Source organism: Anabrus simplex, chromosome 1, assembly GCF_040414725.1.
Source record: "Anabrus simplex isolate iqAnaSimp1 chromosome 1, ASM4041472v1, whole genome shotgun sequence".
NCBI lineage: Eukaryota > Metazoa > Arthropoda > Insecta > Orthoptera > Tettigoniidae > Anabrus > Anabrus simplex.
Window position 1 is genome coordinate 1033224065 of NC_090265.1, and position 22240 is coordinate 1033246304.

The 22240-nt window shown below is 38.1% G+C and overlaps 1 protein-coding gene across 1 annotated transcript in view; it reads right to left on the bottom strand.

Annotated features, from left to right (window-relative positions):
- Pect (phosphoethanolamine cytidylyltransferase) overlaps window positions 1–22240 on the bottom strand; it is a 132702-nt gene that overhangs the window by 24147 nt on the left and 86315 nt on the right. Inside the window, exons 6-7 of the mRNA XM_067136991.2 lie at window positions 10646–10846; window positions 4–224 (exon numbers count right to left, since the gene is read on the bottom strand). Coding sequence (XP_066993092.1) covers window positions 4–224; window positions 10646–10846 — 422 coding nt within the window. The remainder of the gene's footprint in view (window positions 1–3; window positions 225–10645; window positions 10847–22240) is intronic.

Below are 22240 nucleotides of genomic sequence, written 5' to 3' on the forward strand. Positions count from 1 at the left end.
CACCTGTGCACTATTATTCTCTCCACTAACTTCTCAGTTGTCATGGTGTTAAAGGAATCTAAGAGCTTGAACTTGCCCAGTCTTTTGGGTTCTGCGTAAGGGTCAATTACACCCTCAACTGGATGTACAGGTGTCTGGCCATGACACACAATATCTACTTTGAAGTGGTCCATCAGTTCTTTGGTTACAGGTAAAGGAGCACCAATCACTACTTCAGAAACATACTGTGAACAATACAGGAAGTCTTTATTACAATATAAGATTTCCACCAACACAAGCAAATTAGAATATCACATCCCTATATTTCATATCTAAAAATATCCGTACTGAAAAATCTGTACTTAAATTACAAATTATTTAAAGCAATCTTTTCCGTCAATAGATAGTTACGTTTCACTAATCTAGACAAGAGAAATGACAGAAAACCATGGCATGGGAAAAGATGTTGGCCAAACTGAGGGATTATGCGATCAGGGATACAGAATGTTATCACAGTAAAGACATTTATGAGTATGCTGACTATCGGGTTGCAGTCAGAATTGGTGATAAATGAGTTCTTGGTTTAAAGTAGATTCAGAGATGAGACAAGGATGTAACCTTTCACCTTTGTTGTTTATAGTCCATTGTTCTGTTACTGAAAGATATGTGGCAGAGAGTGATTCAGCTGGGTGGAAATATAATCTTTCTTTATTCGAATCAGAAGTACAATTATAAGTTAAAAACTTCATTTTCCCGTATTGAACTGAGATTCACAATTAGAATTAAAGGAAGGTTCAACCTTTTCAATACAAAATGTGTTGTACAGGTGTTCACAACATATTATTTATTATATTATTAGTACCGGTTTCGACGGTTATTGCGTCATCATCGGCTAACAAATCACAAGTGGGCAAAGTACATATCACAAAAGTTGTATAAATAATTCTTGCATGGCAAACTACAAATGATAGACTGCTTTTCTCCTTCAAGGATAAAAGAAAAATGAGTAAAATATGATGATATAATGTGACACATAAAAGCGTTATAGTCTAATGAAATAGGCGAGTATTGTGCAATAAAATTGGTCTGATGATTGAACATAAAAATCTGAATGTGATAATAAAACAATGTAGAAAATTGTCCACTCTTCTGTTGTTGTTCAATGGAGACACATAAGTCCGGGTCCGATGTTATGTGAGGTTGGCAAGACCATCAAAAGGTTTTTTTGTCTAAGGCTGGGACACCTGATGTTAAGCGATTGAATAAGGTTGATCTTTAAAGTTGTCTCAGCTCAACAAGGGTGGTGAATCTTAAAAGAAAGGAAAGAAAAACTAAGTTAGTGAAATGGAAATCTAAAATAGGATCGCGGCCAAGGATGATAGAATATGAGACTCACCTTGTTCAGCGTGCTGTGTGTGTAGTGTGAGAAGAGTTGTGGACAAGTGAGATGGGTGTAACCAAGTTGAATGAGTGCGAAGGTAGAGTGAGACTTCACGCAGGCCCTAAAACACGTGATACATAAGAACTATTTCGCATTTGACAAATGTATTTACCAACAAGATGGACTGGCTATGGGGTCGCCAGCCTCAGGAATTTTGGCTGAGATATACATAGATTTCCTCGAAGACACTGCAATTAATACCAATAACATTTTCTCAAATATACTCTTCTGGTCTGGATATGTCGATGACACTCTGGTTATTCTAGATGACAGAATGGTTAATGCAGCTACCACCCTTAACAACTTAAACAAGATAGATTCTAATATAAAATTCATATTAGAATCAGAGTCCAATAACTCAATTAACTTTTTAGACCTTACAATTAAGAGACTTCCTTCTTCTTTAGAATACAATATCTACAGAAAACCAACCCAAACAGCGACTACTATCAGAAGAGACTCAACACACCCACACGCACATAAATGCGCCACTTACTATAGTATGGTAGACCGTGCACTAAAAATACCGTTATCCAAGGAAAACCTAAAGAAGGAAATGAACACCATTCGTGCCATCGCTAAATACAACGGTTATAACACCTCATTCATAGAACGCATTATCAACAAATGTAAACATAGACTAAAGACAACATTAACCTAAGAAAGACCTAACTCTGCCCTATTCGCCACCTTTACCTTTAACGAAAACATCCACAGTGTAACTAACGTCTTCAAGAAACATAATATTAAAATTTCGTACAGAACCAGCAATAGAAACATAGATATGATTCACAATTCCAAGTCAATAAACAGATCCGACATTCACGCAAAGTCAGGTGTTTACCGTTTTCAATGAAATAACTGTTTTTCCTCATACATCGGACAGACCGGGCGAAGCTTCAAAGTTAGATACTTAGAACACGTCAACGCCATCAGATATAATAGATTTTCTGCAATAGGCCAACACATACATGACTTAAAGCATAATTTTACTACTATAGAACAAGACCTAGAAATTCCCAAAAACATAAACAAAGGCCCTTTACTCGACGTTACGGAGAACTGTTTCATTCACCTAGACCAATTTTTTAATCCTAATCTAAACCTTAACGAAATTTCAGAAAAATCCTATATCCTTTTCGACTTCCTAATCAAAGTCTTTAGAGGTATCAAAATCACGGGAGGAGAATCGATCTTTCACGCTCTCCACAGCACTCTTCTACGTCCCACACCACTACCACTCCGCCCTCCTGACCCGCCTTGAACTCCGCCTCCCTACCCTTTCCTCTCCCCTACCTCCCCCCACCTTTCCACCCCCTCTCACTCTACCTTCGCACTCATTCAACTTAGTCACACCCATCTCACTTGTCCACAACTCTTCTCACACTACACACACAGCACGCTGAACAAGGTGAGTCTCATATTCTATCATCCTTGGCCGCGATCCTATTTTAGATTTCCATTTCACTAACTTGCCGGCCCCGCGGTGTAGGGGTAGCGTGCCTGCCTCTCACCCGGAGGCCCCGGGTTCGATTCCCGGCCAGGTCAGGGATTTTTACCTGGACCTGAGGGCTGGTTCGAGGTCCACTCAGCCTACGTGATTAGAATTGAGGAGCTATCTGACGGTGAGATGGCGGCCCCGGTCTAGAAAGCCAAGAATAACGGCCGAGAGGAAGCGTCGTGCTGACCACACGACACCTCGTAATCTGCAGGCCTTCGGGCTGAGCAGCGGTCGCTTGGTAGGCCAAGGCCCTCCAAGGGCTGTAGTGCCATGGGGTTTGGTTTGGTTTGGTTTGGTATTTCACTAACTTAGTTTTTCTTTCCTTTCTTTTAAGATTCACCACCCTTGTTGAGCTGAGACAACTTTAAAGATCAACCTTATTCAATCGCTTAACATCAGGTGTCCCAGCCTTAGACAAAAAACCTTTTGATGGTCTTGCCAACCTCACATAACATCGGACCCGGACTTATGTGTCTCCACTGAACAACAACAGAAGAGTGGACAATTTTACTACATCGTTTTATTATCACATTCAGATTTTTATGTTCAATCATCAGACCAATTTTATTGCACAATACTCACCTATTTCATTAGATTATAACGCTTTTATGTGTCACATTATATCATCATATTTTACTCATTTTTCTTTTATCCTTTAAGGAGAAAAGCAGTCTATCATTTGTAGTTTGCCATGCAAGAATTATTTATACAACTTTTGTGATACGTACTTTGGCCACTTGTGATTTGTTAGCTGATGATGACGCAATAACCGTAGAAACCGGTACTAATAATATAATAAATAATATGTTGTGAACACCCTGTACAACACATTTTGTATTGAAAAGGTAGAACCTTCCTTTAATTCTAATTGTGAATCAGAAGTACAATACAATAATACTACATTTAAAAGAAACAAACTATATACACAGATATATACAAGTAAAAGGTCTTCAACAATATATGCCATACAGATGTCACACCGATTCGGCCCAAAATTTGGCCACTTCAAGTTGGATTGGCCAGCACCAAGTCTTCCACTGTGCAATTTGATGAACACAGGGGGCAGCATAGCAGGTGTTCGGTTGTCTGAAGTTCTCCACAGTCACAAAAAATGTATCAATGGGGAAGTTCCATTTTTGTTTGGCTTAATACTGATGACTTGGTCTCAATGGTAGGCTGTACAGAAAGCTTGCAACCTAATATCTTGGAGTTTGAAAAGAAGTGTAGGATGATATGAAAATGACCTTTACCAAATATAAAGTGATGTCATATGGGAAGAGGACTGAATATCAGGAAGGGAATAGAAACTGGAACAGGTTCCTCAGACCCTTGAAGAAATAGGACGCCAGAGTATGAAAGATGAAAACTGAAAACAAACTACATCCTACGCCTTGACCCAATATCCTTGAGGTCAGAAAACATACAAATCGTTCAGGAATATCACGTTGGCCAAACCGAGCGATTATGTGATCAGGGATAGAGAAATCAGTATATACAGCTCGTTGGAGTCAAATGTGCCCTTTAAAACATACACAAACATGGAATTATACTGGCACAAAATGAAATCTCAACACCAAGATGACATTAGTTTAGAGAAATGCAATTTAGGTTAAACAATTGTTTAAGTAACACATTTATCTGATTAAAGTTTACAGGTCACGGGTTCAAATATGCACGAGAAGACGTGGCATGGTAGTAATTAATACCCGCTGTAGTCACCACAAGTTTGAATGCAAGCATGCATGTACTGTGTCATACAGGTACCGTATGTTATTTTGTGGAATGGAGTTCCACGCCTGTTGCACTTGGTCAGTCAAATCAGCGACGGTTAATGCTAGTACTGGATGACCCTGCTGAATTTGTAATCCCCATAATTTCCCACATGTGCTGAATGGATGAAAGATCTTGTGATCTCGCAGGCCAAGGCAACTGGTCTACACACTGTAGAGCACATTGGGTGACAGCAGTGGTATGAGGATGAGCGTTATCCTGTGGAAAACACCCCCTTGAATACTGTGAATGAATGGCAGCACAACCGGTTCACTCACCAGTCTGATGTACAAATCCGCTGCCAACCCCTCAGCGCCGACCTTTATACGTCATATAGACCCATACATGGCTTCGCATTTCTGGTTGTAGCGTGAAGAGTTTTGGAGTTATTGAAATGCAAATGGTTTTGATTTCAAGAAGAAATGTTGGGGCTTATCAGTGTTGTAAAATAAGAATTGTAATTCATTAAAATATAGTTTCTGTGCAAGGATAAAAAATGTCAAGCAAGTCTGAGGAATAATCTCTCGTTTTTTAAAAGTTTGTTTGTTTCATTCTTTCCCACAGAATAAAATAAAGAAATTTTGATCTGAGAAGTTTGTCTTTTCACATGATGTTCTTTGCTCTATTTGTACATTGAGAGTGTGTTTTATTTATTGTGTTTATCTATTTTCCTTGGGGCTTGAATGTTTTCGTAACTCTCCACAGGCGCTCTGTGTAGGTTATCAGTTAGTGCTGCTTTCTGTCATATGATATGAGAACCAGTTGTGTATGGTATACATATCGTTTGAAAGACGATGTCCCAACTTTTTATCTGAAATATATATCAATTTGGTTTGTTTTGTCATATTCCCCTCATTGAGTTTCGTACTGCTGCTTGTGGTTGTGTTGCAACTGCATCAGTCAGTGTGACACGCCGCACATAATAGCAAGCTCCAGCCATGATTTGACTGACAGTAACATGTTTGAAATATTGTATAATTCAGGCAAAAGTTTAGCTGGAAGTACAGTAGTAGTGATAGTATTAGCAGCAGTAATAATGAAATAGATGAAGTGGCTGTGGCAGATGCAGTGATAAATTATCAGAGTGCCAATGAGGAGGAACAAGCACTTGGAAATTTTGTGTGGGAGACAGGTCAAAGGGAAGTTTTCAACAGTGAATTCGGACCAAGAGGTGGTGCAGAAAATATCAGTTAAATAGTTGAATGTTTTGAAAAGTTTTTTGATAGTAGCGTAGTGAAGTTGATTGTGGAAGAAACAAATAAGTATGTGGAGCAATATGAAAATGCTTGGGGAAATCTGTTTTTGTTTTGGTCACTCATTCGATTCTGGACACCTGTCACAGTAAATGAAATTTATACTATGTTAGGTTTATTTCTGCTGATGGGTACTGTACAAAAGCCAACAGCCCGATCGTATTTTTCGAAGAGCAGGGTTATATCAACATCTGGGTTTTTAGATGTCATTAGTAGGGACAGGTTTGAAATGATTTGCAGGTTTTTGCATTTTATAGAAAATACCATCTTGCATATATATTAAAGGCCTCCAAAACTGATCAAAATATATCTTGTTCTGTGTTATTTGAATATCAAATTTCAGTCCCTGTATTTACCACAGCAAAATATTGCTACTGATGAAAGTTTGACGTTGCGGAAAGGGCGCCTCTCATTTCAGCAATACTTGCCACTAAAGGCCTCAAAATTTGGTATAAAAATATTCGAGTTGTCTGAGTCAAGAGCTGGTTATTTGTGGTGTTTTCTTTTGTACACAAGGAAAGGAACTGTCATTGAATCAACTCTTATCAACCCAGAAACCCCCAAAACTGCAGCAATTGTCTTAAAATTGTTAGAACCTTGCTTAGGCCAAATACTTTAATACACCAATACCGGACAGCTGTATCTCAACAGCATTGAGTGGAGTGCGAACAGCAATGGTGGTGACATCTAGCATGTTGGTGTGAACTGCATACTTGTCTGTGCTACAGCTGAGAGGAATGCACTACACTCATTGGAAATATTTTTGTTAAAATAATTGAATAACCATAGTAATTAAGAATGAAATTTTAAAATATGAAATTCCTCCTCCATAAACCTCTAAACGAGCATTATGTTAGCCGTGCCTTTCGCTATGTCTTAAAAATTATAAAGCAGAATTTGTCTGAGGATCCACCCAGCCTCTGGGGAAATATTTAATAACTACACTCTCCTCTTCTTTCTAATCTTTTCTCAATTACCTAGCGCAGGATTTTGTATGGACTTAGCCTAGTTTTCCGGCCGGATGCCTTTCATAACAGCAATCATATTTGGAGGGATATATACCGTACTCACTAGTGTTTTTGTGGTTGTTTTTTGCATGATGTGTTGTATATACTTGAAGATGCGTATGAATACGAACACAAACCCGTAGCCCTCGATCTACAGGAATTAACAGACGCGATTAAAATCTCCAACTTAGCCGGGAATCGTACCAGGGCCCTCTGAACCGAAGGTCATTACGCTGACCATTCCGTGGTGGTGATTATTTTAAAAGGAAGTACAACTGGCCAGCCATCCCCTATTAACACTAATCAAAAGGGAAATGGGCCGGCCCCGTGGTGTAGGGGTAGCGTGTCTGCCTCTTACGCGCAGGCCCCGGGTTCGATTCCCGGCCAGGTCAGGGATTTTTACCTGGACCCGAGGGCTGGTTCGAGGTCCACTCAGCCTACGTGATTAGAACTGAGGAGCTATCTGACGGTGAGATAGTGGCCCCGGTCTAGAAAGCCAAGAATAACGGCCGAGAGGATTCGTCGTGCTGACCACACGACACCTCGTAATCTGCAGGCTTTCGGGCTGAGCAACGGTCGCTTGGTAGGCCAAGGCCCTTCAAGGGCTGTAGTGCCAAGGGGCTTGGTTTTAGAAGGGTAATGGAAGAAGAAGTCCAACACTCCATCCATGATTTATTAAGATTTTGGGAAAGAAAAGAAGCTGTAATTAAGAAACAGTAGTTTGGTCCATTATGTTGACTTCTTCTTCTTCTTCTTCTTCTCGGTACGGCCGATCTTCCCGAACTCTACAGAGCAACTCAACCTCACGCTGCTATCTCGCTTTTGCCGTTCTTTGAATTTTCTGTTTTACCTCTGAAGACAAAGATACATAATATATAACACATATTGGGGTTACGTGAGTGAACTACGATGTTCCTGACAAAGATGAAGGTTCCAGAATTTCCTAAAGTCTCTTTCACAAATTAATGCATGAAGAATTACCATATACATGTATTAAATTAATTGGACTGGTGCTCAAGCCTATGCCAATAATGCACTGAAATAATTTTCTTACGCCGGGCTGAGTGGCTCAGACGGTTGATGCGATGGCCTTCTGATCCAATTTGGTAGGTTCGATCCTGGCTCAGTCCGGTGGTATTTGAAGGTGCTCAAATACGTCAGCCTCGTGTAGGTAGATTTACTGGCATGTAAAACAATTCCTGCGGGATTATATTCCGGCACCTCGGCGTCTCCGAAAACCGTAAAAGTACATAGTGGGACGTAAAGAAAATTATTATTATTTTCTTACAGTAAAAGAAAAGGTGACTGGATTCGAAACTCATGGGTTTGAATTTTCAATTTCAAGACTACCCGATAACCATTACGCTACAGACCCACAAGTTTTCGATTGTGAAATTTATGGCACTGTTTAACAATATGGACCCTCAAGCTTGAGTATACTAGATTTGCATATTTGTTAATATTATTGGTTTTACGTCCTACTAACATTTCAGTAGGGTATTTGATTGAATTTCTTAATATAAGGAGCATAGAATGTAACCTCAACACAGATGCGAGGTCATTACTTTTTGTAATACTTGCGGTCCTTATCATTTCTCACGCCCATTATCTTGCTGGGTAATTTTTTCAGCGCATAACACTTTTCTTGGAATATAACTGCAATGTAAGATTATTTAGTGACAAACACTGATACATTATAAACAACACGGCAGTGCGCCAAGAATCATGCAGATGTCAATATGTTTTTGAAGAGTTGATCACACCAAGCCATGTAGGTAGCAGCACTATCGGCTTTCTCGCTGAAAACAGCAAGCTGTCCGGTATTATCGTGTTAAAGTATTTGCTTAGGCCACACGGATACACATTGATGGACAATTATTTCAACAGTCCAGAGTTAGCGGGGATTCTAAAACAGATTGTGTTGGGACACAGAAACTGAACAGAAAAAACGTTCCTAATGAAGTAAAAGAAAAAAACTTAAGAAGGGGGAAATAATAGCTAGGCATTCTGGTCCAGTCACTGTGCTAAAATGGTGTGACAAAAAAAAAAAGTTACATTCATGTCTACATATCACAATGCAGAAACAAAAAGTGTTACTAAGAGGGGAAAATAATGGTAAAGCCTTTGTGTGCGATAGATTACAACCATAGCATGGGGAGCATTGATCTCAAGGACTACATGTTTTTAGTCAAAAAAACCCCGACTAAATGGTATATAAAGCTGCTCAAAAGACTCTTGAATGCAACTGTCCTAAATTCTCTAACAATATTTAGACAAGCAACAGGGACAAACATTGAGTAGTTATCTTATTGGGTTGAGCTGGTGGAAGGTTTGTTTGAAAAATACGCTCCCTTGGGCATAGAACGAAGTATTCAAGGCTGGCACACATCAGATAATACAGTTTCAAGGTTGCAGGCAAAACATTTTATAAGGAAATTAGCATCCAAAACTGAGAAATCTGAACCTCAGAGACATTGTATCATGTGTTTGAACCACAGGAAAGGAAAGACATCGGTATACTGCTGCCAGGAATGTGATGTGGGTCTCTGTCTTGAGGAGTGCTTCAAACTCTATCACACCAAACTAAATTACTATGGTAATGTGAGACAATTATGTAATTATCTGCATGTACATAGTTTTATCATAAGGAATTCTAAATTTCATGAATATCAGGCTACTCTTATACTTGTTGTAATGTTTGAAGTGAATCAATGTATTTCAGTCACATGTAGTTGAAATCTCCTCTAGCCGCAGAGTAGGAAGTAAATGGCTGCGATGCTGAGAGGTTAAGGTACTTGGGATAGCAACGAGATTGCTCCCCACACCATAACTCCTGATGTAGGTCCAGCGCGTCAATGCTGCAGACAGCTCGATTCCAAGCGCTAACCTGGCTCTTATCTGAGGACACAATAGATTTCCACTCCAACCTCCATTGAGCTTTAGCTTGACATCACTGAAGTTGCAGATGGTAGTGATTCAGAATTAGTGGCATGAAAGCTACCAGGCATCTGGCTCAGGGCTGTCCCTCAAGTATTCGATTTGTTACAGTTTGCTATGTCACTCTGGTGTTAACTGAAGCTCTAATGGTAGCTGCAGATGCAGTACGATCCACCACAGCCATACGGCGAATATGGTGGTCTTCACTCTCCGTAGTGGCTTGTGTGCAGCTGGACCCCGGTATTTTTGAGACAGTGCCTTCCAGTGACGATTGGTGCCAACACCGATGCACTGTGGATACATCCCTGCCAAGTGTTTCTGCAATATCATGGAAAGAACAACCATCTTCTCATAGCCCTTTTATATGGGCTCCTTCAAACTCAGTTATTAGCTGATACTGTTTTCATAGTCTCCTTAAGGACATGTTTGACTCACACCTACTCCACGTCAATACTGGACAATGACTAATGCTCATGAAGTGTACAGCACGTATTTAAAGAGAACTTGCTTTGCAAGGTCATAGTGGCACTACTACCACCGCTCTTCATCAACTAGTACACAAATCTGAATAGGCATCATATTTCAGGTGTGCAAACATGCCTCCAGAATTTCATTTATCTAGTACAACTCCTTCTTGGTGTTGGGATTTCATTTTCTGCCAGTGTATATTTACTTATTGGAATAAATATGGAGCACCCTATGTAATCTGGGGTGAAGAATGTGATTATGTCAAATAAAAGTTATTATATTTGCTCACCTTACAAGCTAAAACACTAAGCACTCTTTCATGAAGATTCATTATTGGGTAGTTACTACCCCTATATTGATTCACGACAGGGTCTGTGTGAAGACCAACAATTAAGTAGTCACCCTCAGCTCTGGCTTGCTCCAGAAAATCCAAATGTCCCACATGGAAAAGGTCAAAGGCTCCCGCCACATATACGATTTTATCTCCAGGCTGAAAATAAAAACAAAACATTGATATATCTCAAAACTATGAATAGATGGCAAATTTACAACGGAAAAAATATACAACAATCAAAGACTTTTACATCAGAAACAACATGTGCATCCAAGCTTTGTCCAGTTTCTCTTTGAGGGTCGAGCATGAAGCGAGATGAATATTTGTAGTGAGTTTTATGACTGGATACCCTTTCTGATGTCAACCACATCAGAGGAGTTAATGAGATGAAATTAATGATGTGATTTATGACAGAAGGATGGGAGAGTGAAACTCATTGCTGGCATATAGCCTATTCCATCTGAATAAAAACAAGGGGTCTGTTCAAGATTTAATGTCCCCATCCAACAGACAAATCGTGATGATGATGATGATGATGCTTGTTGTTTAAAGGGGCCCTAACATCTAAGTCATTGGCCCCTAATGAGATGAAATATAATGACAATTTAAAAGTCCAAAATTCATCCACTGACCAGAATTCAAAACATGATGAAGAATGAATGGATGAATATAAATTTAAAATAATCAACGGATCCAACTCACAATATTGAAAGTTAAAAATAATTCCAAACTCATTATACTGACTAGAATTCAAAAAGATGAACAATGATTATGACTTAAACAGTGGATCTGACCCGCAATGCCTCGCCTTCCCAGAAACTATCTTAAAACAATAGTATATGCTGACCAAGGGGCTGCTTCCAAAGCACAATCCTGAATCAATGATGCTTCTTGTCTAAAGGGGTCCAAAATCCAGGTCAACGGCCCCTCATAATGGTACTTATCTCTAGTAAAGTAGAACCATGGTATTTCCCAAGCAGCGGTACTAATCACAAGTAACGCAGACTCACGGTGTTCCACACATCATGGTACTACTCACAAGTACTGTACGTTGCACAGGCAATGCAGACCTATAGTGTTATTCACATAATGATGCCACTCACAGGCAACGCAAACCCATGGTGTTCCTCACACAGGTGCACTAATCACAGGGACCCATACTATCCCGTGGTGTTCCTCACATAGTGGGTACTAATTATAGACAACGCAGACCCATGGTGTCACTCATATAGAGGTACTAATCATAGGCAACACCCAGACCTGTGTCGTTTACGTCCCCCACACACAGGGGGTAGAGAGAGAGAAAAAAGAAATCTAGTGATTAGAAATTGTATACCATCACCTCTCCTACTCTGCTACCCAACATTCTAATGGTGAAAATATTTTCGAACAAGTGGACTCAAATTGGCTAACTGTAGTGTCAGACCATACAGATTTGATGCCTTAATGAACATGGCGACCAGGTGGGCATTTAAATAAATTAAAAACAAACACACACAGCATAAACATGATAATCTCTTGGGATATTGGAATAGTTGCAGTTGCTTCTGACAAAATTGTCTTGAAAACAAATGCCAAATTTTTCTAACACTTTATTTTATATTGATGGTTATGAATTTCATGTTTTTGGTCCATATTGAACTGAGAATAATATATAAGTAATAATAATAACAACGTAAACGTTTCCACCTTTTCAATACTACAATATATTAACAAAATTACAAATTACACGGTACTAGTTTCGACCCATCTAGGGGTCATCATCAGCCGTATTGGAGCAAAGATCATTTGTGGCGAAATCCTAAGAAAATGTTATTTTAAAGAATAACAAGTGAAATGAGATGTTATGGTAATAGTTAATAATACAAAGAATATACATACTAAGAGGTTTTTAACAAAGAATAAAGTATAAATGGGGTGTTGTAAAAATTATAATCATGGAAATCATATTTCATTTCAATACAAGAACTTACTGATTTCCATGATTATAATTTTTACAACACCCCATTTATACTTTATTCTTTGTTAAAAACCTCTTAGTATGTATATTCCTTGTATTATTAACTATTACCATAACATCTCATTTCACTTGTTATTCTTTAAAATAACATTTTCTTAGGATTTCGCCACAAATGATCTTTGCTCCAATAGGCTGATGATGACCCCTAGATGGGTCGAAACTAGTACCGTGTAATTTGTAATTTTGTTAATATATTGTAGTATTGAAAAGGTGGAAACGTTTACGTTGTTATTATTATTACTTATATATTGTTTTATATTGCATGGCATAATTCAAAAGACTACCATGTTTAGTATTTTGAGCCAAGAGATCATAACCAAATGAACAAACAATATTATTTAAGTTCTGTAATATCTTCACCAAAATACATTTACCTAATTACTGACAATCGTAAAGACAACCATTATAATAAAGATATATACGCTATGATCTCTAGATGTAACCTCCCCCAGAATGATTAACTCCCTCTCACATCTATAATCTTTCATTTCATATTTTCACCCTACAATGTTATAGATATTTTCCAAGTACAGTATAAAATGATGTCAGTGGGGAGAGCAGCCTTATGAATTTCAGTAAAACCAATGGAAGATATGTGAAGATACACAAAGGCACAAACAGGTTCCAAGGACATTCCAGGGATCATTAATGAACTAGGGCATTGTATATTTGGGGACTTATAGACGGCAGAAGTATTTAGTCAGCAGTATGTAAATATTGTTGGACATAATGCCACTATTATTTTTCCTATGTATATGTGTTTGTGTATTTGCTATTCTTATGAATATTTTTCTTTTTTTCTCTGCTAATTTGTTTTATCTTCTTTAACTTTAATATTTTATATGTTTGTATGTTTTATTGAAAATGTGTTTAAATTATTCTTAATTTAGTCATGGCAATCTTGGTTTTTAAATTGTTATATATTATTTTGTACATATAGGTACCATTTATATATTGAATGTATTTTGTACCATCCATTGTAATTGGGGATATACCATGTTATGGATGTATTAATAAATAAATAAATAAATAAATAAATTAATTAATAAAATAAATTAAAATAAGGAGGTGCTGACTGAGATTCCACAGCCTGTTTCTAGTCATTTAACCGGATCAGGAATGGAATGAATGAAGCCCCCATCTAGCGGCTGCTGAAGCCTGTCGCACTCCTCTGGGGCAATGATTAATGACTAACAGATGAAATGAAATGATATTGGAGAGTTTTGCTGGAATGAAAGATGACAGGAAAAATCGGAGTACCCGGAGAAAAATCTGTGCCACCTCTGCTTTGTCCAGCACAAATCTCACATGAAGTGACTGGGATTTGAACCATGGAATCCAGCGGTGAGAGGCTGATGCACTGCCGCCTGAACCACGGAGTCTTACGGCTGACTAATAATAGGAAAGTACTGAAATTTACCTATGATAATAAAGATACAAAAAAGACACAAAAGAGTGATTGAATGGGTGGCTAAATTTCTAGAAATCGAGCTCAATAGCTGCAGTCACTTAAGTGCGGCCAGTATCCAGTATTTGGGAGATAGTGGGTTCGAACCCCACTGTCGGGGGCCCTGAAGATGGTTTTCCATGGTTTCCCATTTTCACACCAGGCAAATGCTGGGGCTGTACCTTAATTAAGGCCACGGTCACTTCCTTCCAACTCATAGCCACTTCCTGTCCCATCGTTGCCATAAAACCTATCTGTGTCGGTGCAATGTAGAGCAAATAAAAAAGTAAAAAAACTAGAAAATAGAACTCAAAGAATTAGAGTATGTGAGACATTATCTGATCCTGCAATGATAAAGATGGGGTTATGCAAGGCAGTATTATTGAACCTTTATATTTTCTTACCTATATACAAAAATGGCATATCAATAAATGATCCGAGTAAAGAACTCAAATCACGGATAAGGCTTTTTGTGGATGATGTTATATTGTTTAGAGTAATAAATAAGTTACAGGATTCTGAGCGACTAGAAAAAGATGAGAAGTTGTGAGATGGACAGCAGATATGGTATGATAGTACATGGGGTGAAAAGTCAGGTTTTTACTTTCCTCAAGAGGAAAAGTCCTTTCAGTTTTGACTCAAGTTAGGTTATGTGTGTATAAATGAAAACAATTTTTCATGTTATCAATGATGTTCTCTTTTTCAGGTAGTTTCTACATTTATTTATTCATAAATTAGTTCTGACAGACTGAAAAACCTAACAGTTATAAAGTCAGCGTCAGCTGGCTTCAATGCAAGCCAGTTAACTGTCTCTTGCTCAGTTAATGGAAACACGTCTTCACTGTCACCATCTTCACCTCCAGTCACAAAATCGCACTTTCTGAAGCCGTTCTGAATGGTTGATGTGGTTACACATCTCCAAGTTTCAGCCACAAAGTGGAGAATTGATAGAACATTTTGTTTGATTTTAGATGCATCATCAAGCAGTCCACTATTAAACATTACCACAGTCTTTCTGATCAGCTGCTTGCAATAGTGGTATCTGAAAGCAAGACTGATGCTCAGATCCAATGGCTGCAAGTGATGTGTACAGTTTGAAGGGAAAAGCACAACATTCACGTTTCTCAGAGAAGGAGTCTTCTTGGGTTCAGCTGAGCGCTGGTCAATAAATAGAAGAATATTTCTGTTTTCGGAGTCCATTTGCCAATCCAGCTTAAGAAGATACTCCTCGAACATATTGGACATCATTCAGGCTTATGAATTGGCTCAGTACTTCGTTGGCAGCTTTCTTATATTTTTGAAGCACCGAGGCTTGTTAAATTTTCTTATAAAAAGTGAAATGAGCTTTTCATCACTTCCGTCAACCTTACAGACCAGAAGAACTGGTTGGATTTTATACCACCATGACAGAGGTCACCTTTGAAGGCTAGGGTCTTACTGGGTTGAAGGTTATAATAGAAAAGTCTGTTTCATCAGCACTAGAAAAGTCTTTCACTTTATAGCCTTCAATTAACAACACAAGCTGATCTTTCCAGTTGCTGACTATAGCAGGATTAACAGCGGCACTCCCAGAAACAGTATTCTAAACAAGATCGTCTTTTCTTGAATCGGTCGATTCAATTACTTGATACTCTGAAGCTGTATATCCCGAGCTGTGCAGCGATATGTAGTACCTTTTCCTTCAGGTGAGATCCATCAGTGTTTGCAATGGTAGCCCGAGCTTGCTTGAACCAAATTGTAAGTATGGATTCCAACTCCTCCAATGGCAATACCTTCACTGATTTGCGATCTTTACAGAAGGAAGGATTGCAACATACAAAGCTGTTTTCAATTTCCACTGCTTTGTTCACTATTGTGTTTAAAGTTTATGGCAACGATGGAATAGGAAAGGCCGAGGAGTGGGAAGGAAGTGGCCTGCCTTAATTAAGGTACAGCCCCAGCATTTGCCTGGTGTGAAAATGGGAAACCATGGAAAACCATCTTCAGGGCTGCCAACAGTGGGGTTCGAACCTACTATCTCCCGGATGCAAGCTCACAGCTGCGCGACCCTAACGCACGGCCAACTCACCCAGTGTGTTTAAAGTAGAAATATGCAGACCAAATCTTGCAGCTGAATCCATATGCATCCTTATGTGGATATCAACTTGCTCCAAAATTTTAATTTTCTCATCCAGAGAAAAGGCATTCCAATTCTTCTCCACGAGTAGGTGTTACACAATGCTTTACAACTTGAAAAAGTTATTAAAACAACATAATTCACTAAATTAAGAAGCATAAAATGCTGACTGTTTTGTTTAACGTTGATTCCTCAGTGCTCTGACTTATCAAACAAACGCTACGGGCTACAATTCTCATTCTCGCTAAGTGACCTATGTATGAATTAAAGCCGTCGTACTCCACAACCGTCAGTAGGAATGCACGCGATGTTGCAAACATTTTGAGACATTCTACTCACCAATAGGGAAGCATCTAATACATTCCAGCCTATAACTCATAGGATCGAGATTGTTCTTTACCACGGATTTCAAAATCCTAGCATATGTTTGACAATATAGTAAAATCAGAAAATGTAAGCTCAAGGAAACTTTTTACATTCATTCTATGTACTTTCAATATAAACATACATTTTATGATAAAAGGCCAGGGGACGCATAAAATCAGAGATCATAAATTAGAAGTTTTGCTGTAATACTTTTCAGTTAAGAACAATAACCATATTATAATAAATTGTCATTAAACATACATGACTGTATGTACATGACCCTGGCAAAACAAACTGGTAAACTAATCTTGATAATGATGATGATGATGATAACTAACAGGAAAAGAAAATGGAAGTCAATTGCGAAGGTAGTTCTAAATGTAAGTTGATTCCAGATGGCAGATGCATACCCTATATAATATCTGAAGGGATGTTCTTATGCCAGTTCAACCTGACAGAAACACAGAAAAACATTAGTCTATTACAGCCAGAAATCTTAATCATGTATTGAATAATAGAGACTGAACAATATTATGACTGTGAAAAGACAGGTACATGATACTTTTAATGAAACTTAAGTCACACTTGTATCACTGAAGGCCTAACTGAACAAAAGATTACAATCCAAACATTCTTTAAAAGATCTTGTTTCCCTAGGAAAAAATGATCGAAAGTACAGATGTGTTTATGTTATGCCTTTACAGTGTGTGATCCTTAGGTGGACAGCTGGCATCACTAGACTGCATCATATTTCAAACGACGATATTAGGAAACGCTTTGGCGTTGAGCCGATCCAGAAGAAAATGCAGGAAAACCGTCTGTGTTGGTTTGGGCATGTGTTGCGCGCAGAAGACAATACATTGGCAAAGTCAGCGTATACATTGGAAGTCGCTGGAAAGAGGCCCGAGGGACAACCAAGACAGCGTTGGACCGATACAGTGCACAACGACCTGAAAGCTGTAAGACTACATCCAGACATGGCCCGAGACCGAATTAAATGGAGACAACAAATCCACACAGCGGACCCTGCCACCAGGCGGGACAAACGCTAAAGAAGAAGAAGAAGAAGAAGAAGTGTGTGATGCCACATCAAACCATTGACATGTAAATGTAATTGTCAAAGTGACTCGTGCTTTTGCTTCACATATAATTGTGAAGGGTGTTAGTTAGGATTTTATATTATGACTAGCTGCAGTACCCGTCATTGACGGGACAATCACACAGAATGCGCAAAGTTATCCAACTCCCCAGCTACTTTCCGCCAATATTCAGGCGGGCTGTTTTACTTGGGACGCAGCAGTAATCCTTTCTATTAGAGATGACAGGCAGCTGAAGAGACAAATCACAACAATGTTCAATGCAATGTTATTGTTGATCAATTTTATGAGCTTTCGATAAGGTAGACCTTCACATTTAGTTTTCTTCAGACTCGGAGATATTAGAGCATCTAATTTAAAGACAGTCCTTCCTTCTTTCAGGACTCCCTCTTGTCTTATTCTTCAAGCGATCTTTCCTTTACGATTTTTTTCACATTTTAAAAATCATCTTCACATTTTCCCTTGTCGATACGGACCAATTACCATGCGGTTTTACACCTTAAGACATTCATGACAAAAACCATCGCCAGTTAACACGATTAAACTATTTCCATGTTAACAACACTTGGCATTGACATGGACTCGGTAACAAAAGTCTAAATTCATTCTACTAACAGCACGGTAGAACTGTATACAACATAAATGATTGGAACTTGTATTCTATATAAATTTTGTTATGGTGTGTAATACTTTTCGATAGGACCAATAACATAGGTGTTTAAAAAAAATTAAATTTTAGGCACTTTCCCCTAAACTACCATTTCATGCAGCGTGAATAAAAATTATTTATATCCTATACTGTAGCACCTTATTCCCAGACTTTACACACCAATTTTCATTACATTCTGTTCTTTTCTTTTCCCGTAGTTCGGTGTTGATATGGAGCAGTTATCATAGCCGGTACGGTAAAAATGTATAGGACATACATGATCGGAAATTTAATTCTATATAACTTCAGTTATGTAGTATTTATCAATAGGATCATTAATAACATAAATATTTGGGAATTAAATTTTAGGCCTTCCCCTAGACTACCATTTCACTCAGAGTGAATAAAATTATTTGTAGGCTAGATTGTAGTGCATCATTCTCCGACTTTAAATACTGAATTTCATTAAATTCTCTTCAGCCATTTTCTTGTGATGCCCGTACATACAGACAGAAAATTAAATGGTGCATTTCCTTGTAACTGTGGACACGGCCGATACAGAAATACAATTCTTTTTAAACTGTGAGCATTGTACAGACAAAACTCTTAATCTATATATATAGATGTAAGCAGAGCCAAATTTAATTACTATATCTCTGGGCCTGGAGAATTTTGGCTGCCCCCACCTCAAACTTTATAAGCCAATTTTGCAATTACTATTAATTTTATATAAGGTAATGAATAAAATAATACAGTAGAATGCCTCTGGGGTAGAATGTCAAATAAAATACTAAATACTAATAATATTAATAATAAAACCATTATACAGCTGACAAAACTAAATTACTCAATTAACAATAATACAAATGAAGAATTAATTGGCAGGATAGTGGCTTAGGTCTTGCTTTTAAATTAGCATATTGTCTATATCATCTTAATAGTCTAACATTACAGTTAAATCACTATCAATGGCAAGAACTGCAAGATGCAGCAAGCATTTCTGGGTTTGGATGAACGTAAATAGTTTTGAACTCTCACAAGTGCTGAGAAGCACATTTCAGCTGAACAGTTAGTAGCAGGAGTAGGTAAGTATATCCAAGCAGATTTAAGTCCTTGAGGGTTTTTGGTATCTAAAGTTTGTTTAGACACGGCAATGACAGGTTATTTTTTCCTTCTTCTAAGAGAAAGGATTTCAAATGGGTTCCAAATGCTTCTTAGAAATCTTACGGGTAAGTCTGTTGTAGTTTGTCAGCTGGTTTCTGAATTTCATCACGATCATTTTTTGTGAGGTTTAATAAGAATGAGAATTTTTCCAGAAAATTCACTGTATACAGACATTCTGGTTTTTATTTATGTGACAGTTCTTTCAATCTCTCTAATATAACTGCTGTGCAGGATACAATTTATGTCACAGTAATTTTCATTTCCTGGTTCAGTTTCAGATTCAGACTCTTCATCGAAGAATCTCGTGCGCTTCTTAATTCGTTTGGGTCTACTTTCCTGTGTTCCTACCACTTGTTGAATGTTTTGAATATTCTTCTCACCAATACTTCTATAGATATTAAATGACAATTACAGGTCAGTCAGAAAGCAATTCGAGAGTTCTACATGTTTCCCACTGTACCATCCATTTCCTCAGACTATAATTTTGCACTAACAGCATTGATTCTTTCTGGAATAACTTCCCACATTGCAGCCATAAAAGTCATTTCAGGAAAGTTCAGTTTTTCAAAATTCCTTCTGCTTCTTCTTTAATGACTTCATCTTCTTTTATCTTTAAAAAAATACATTTTAGAGATTTAATAATGGCTTCAAAATTACTTGCATAATTTCGAGCAGACCACGTTGTTTCAGAGAGTTTTGAGAAAAAGGTTTCCCGATGTGAAAAAGGACTCTTAAAACATTCCAGGGATGGGCAGATGCTGAGAAAAATATAATTATACAATTTTTGCAGTAATTTAAAGAATTATATAGCCAATCTGCATCAAGTTGCAGCACTTGTATGCATGTTCAGTCCGTCAGCGCTTCCGCTGGTGGGATCCTCAACAGCTCTGCCATCAGCTGTCATAGATGGCCTAGGCATCACTGAAGAGGCGTACTAGGGAAATGAGGAGTGAGGTAGTTTCCCGTTGCTTTCCTCACCGAGCCCGAGTTGTTATCACATATCAGTCTGCCAAGCCCACTGAAATGCATCAACCGACCTTATGAGCAACATTTTCACACCATTCTTAGCAGGGACTGGCTGCATAAAGAATTGGCATTACTAGCATCGCTCATACCTCAGTCACTTTCATATTGTCAAAGCCAAGGATAAGACAGAGACAGATCTATGAAAGTAACAAAATTGCTCTACCCTATACCAGAAGACATAGTGCACTGTAAACACTAGATCCTGCCAGCAAAGGCCTTGCAGCACTTGATCCCACTAAATTAAGGGAGTGAGCTGAACATAGTATGAAAAATGCTAATTAATTGGCCTCTTTGATACTTGCTTGCAAATGGAACACACGTCAAACATATTGGCAGCATTTTCATAGGTTTGGTCCATACAATTGCTTACATCTTAGAATGGGATGAGAGGAAAGTAATTATAGCATTAGCCAGCTCTGTTCTGGTATGTCCAGGACTTTTCATAAAGTTTCCTTAACTTCTCTTACTATTTCAGTGATTACAGTTTCTTGCCATCATCTGATTGAGTTTGTCAAAGGTCACAAATGATAAATACCGAGTCTTCCCTTTGAAAAATGTGTCAATTTCAGTTATAAGTTCTAGACACATTAGAAAGTTTACATTCCTAACAAAATGATATAATCTTCACCCCAGAATGCTAATCCAGGAGAGGAGAGTTTCTTGACTACAGCATTACTCTCTGGAGTACACATCTCCAATATTTTTCTTCTTCTACTTCATAACTGAGAGAGCTGGAGGCTGTCAACTCTGCACAATTCTCTCTGTCCTGTAAACATTGTAACCGTCCAGGCTTATCCAGCCCTACTAATTTAATATAATATCATTTTACATGATATCATTCGATATCAAGTTTATCCGGCATCGGCAATTATTTGTAATAACATATTTATTCCACGTCAAGCATTTGTAAATAAGGCTTTTGCAATCATATTGTATATATTATAACATCATTTATTATTTATTATTATATTATGAAAGATAGGAATTTATTATGTATTGGCTTTGATTAATATGTTGAAATATAGTTGTTGTCATTTCATCTCATATTTGTGTATACGGAAACGGTTATTCTTGAGCGTGGAAAATTACATGACTCATGGGTTTAACTCATGAGTCAAGGCTAGTAAACAGCGACCCGCGCGCGATGCTTGCAAGCTGGTCAGCTACATCATCGCCACGCCTACTGGACTGGTCAAGAAAGAAGAGAAGGGGAGTTGATAATTCGATCTACGAATCAGATACTTCGTTGTATATGAGTTTTGAGATTGAACTGTTACCAAGAGAGGGGGTGAGCCCGGATATATAGGGATTCTCACCACGAGAACGAGACCTAACATCCTAACTACAACTTCTGCTGTGAACCTATCTACTATTAGAACATCTACTGTGAACGACGTTATTGATTTTTGAAACAGCGTGTGGTCGCTCCGGGACATAGTTATTTTTGTACAATGTGTTATCACTTCGATACAGTACTTAGTTGCGGTTATGTTATCGGATCTGGGTGAGACGAAACAAGTTTACGGCTTGTGTTATATTCAGTAAACCTTCTGGACGAAGAACTATGTTTAGTTCAAGTCTACGGAATTTGGTACAAGTCTGTACCGTATAAATAGTATAGCTCAGTTGGATTGAGATTTCTACTAACATGGAAAAATTCATATC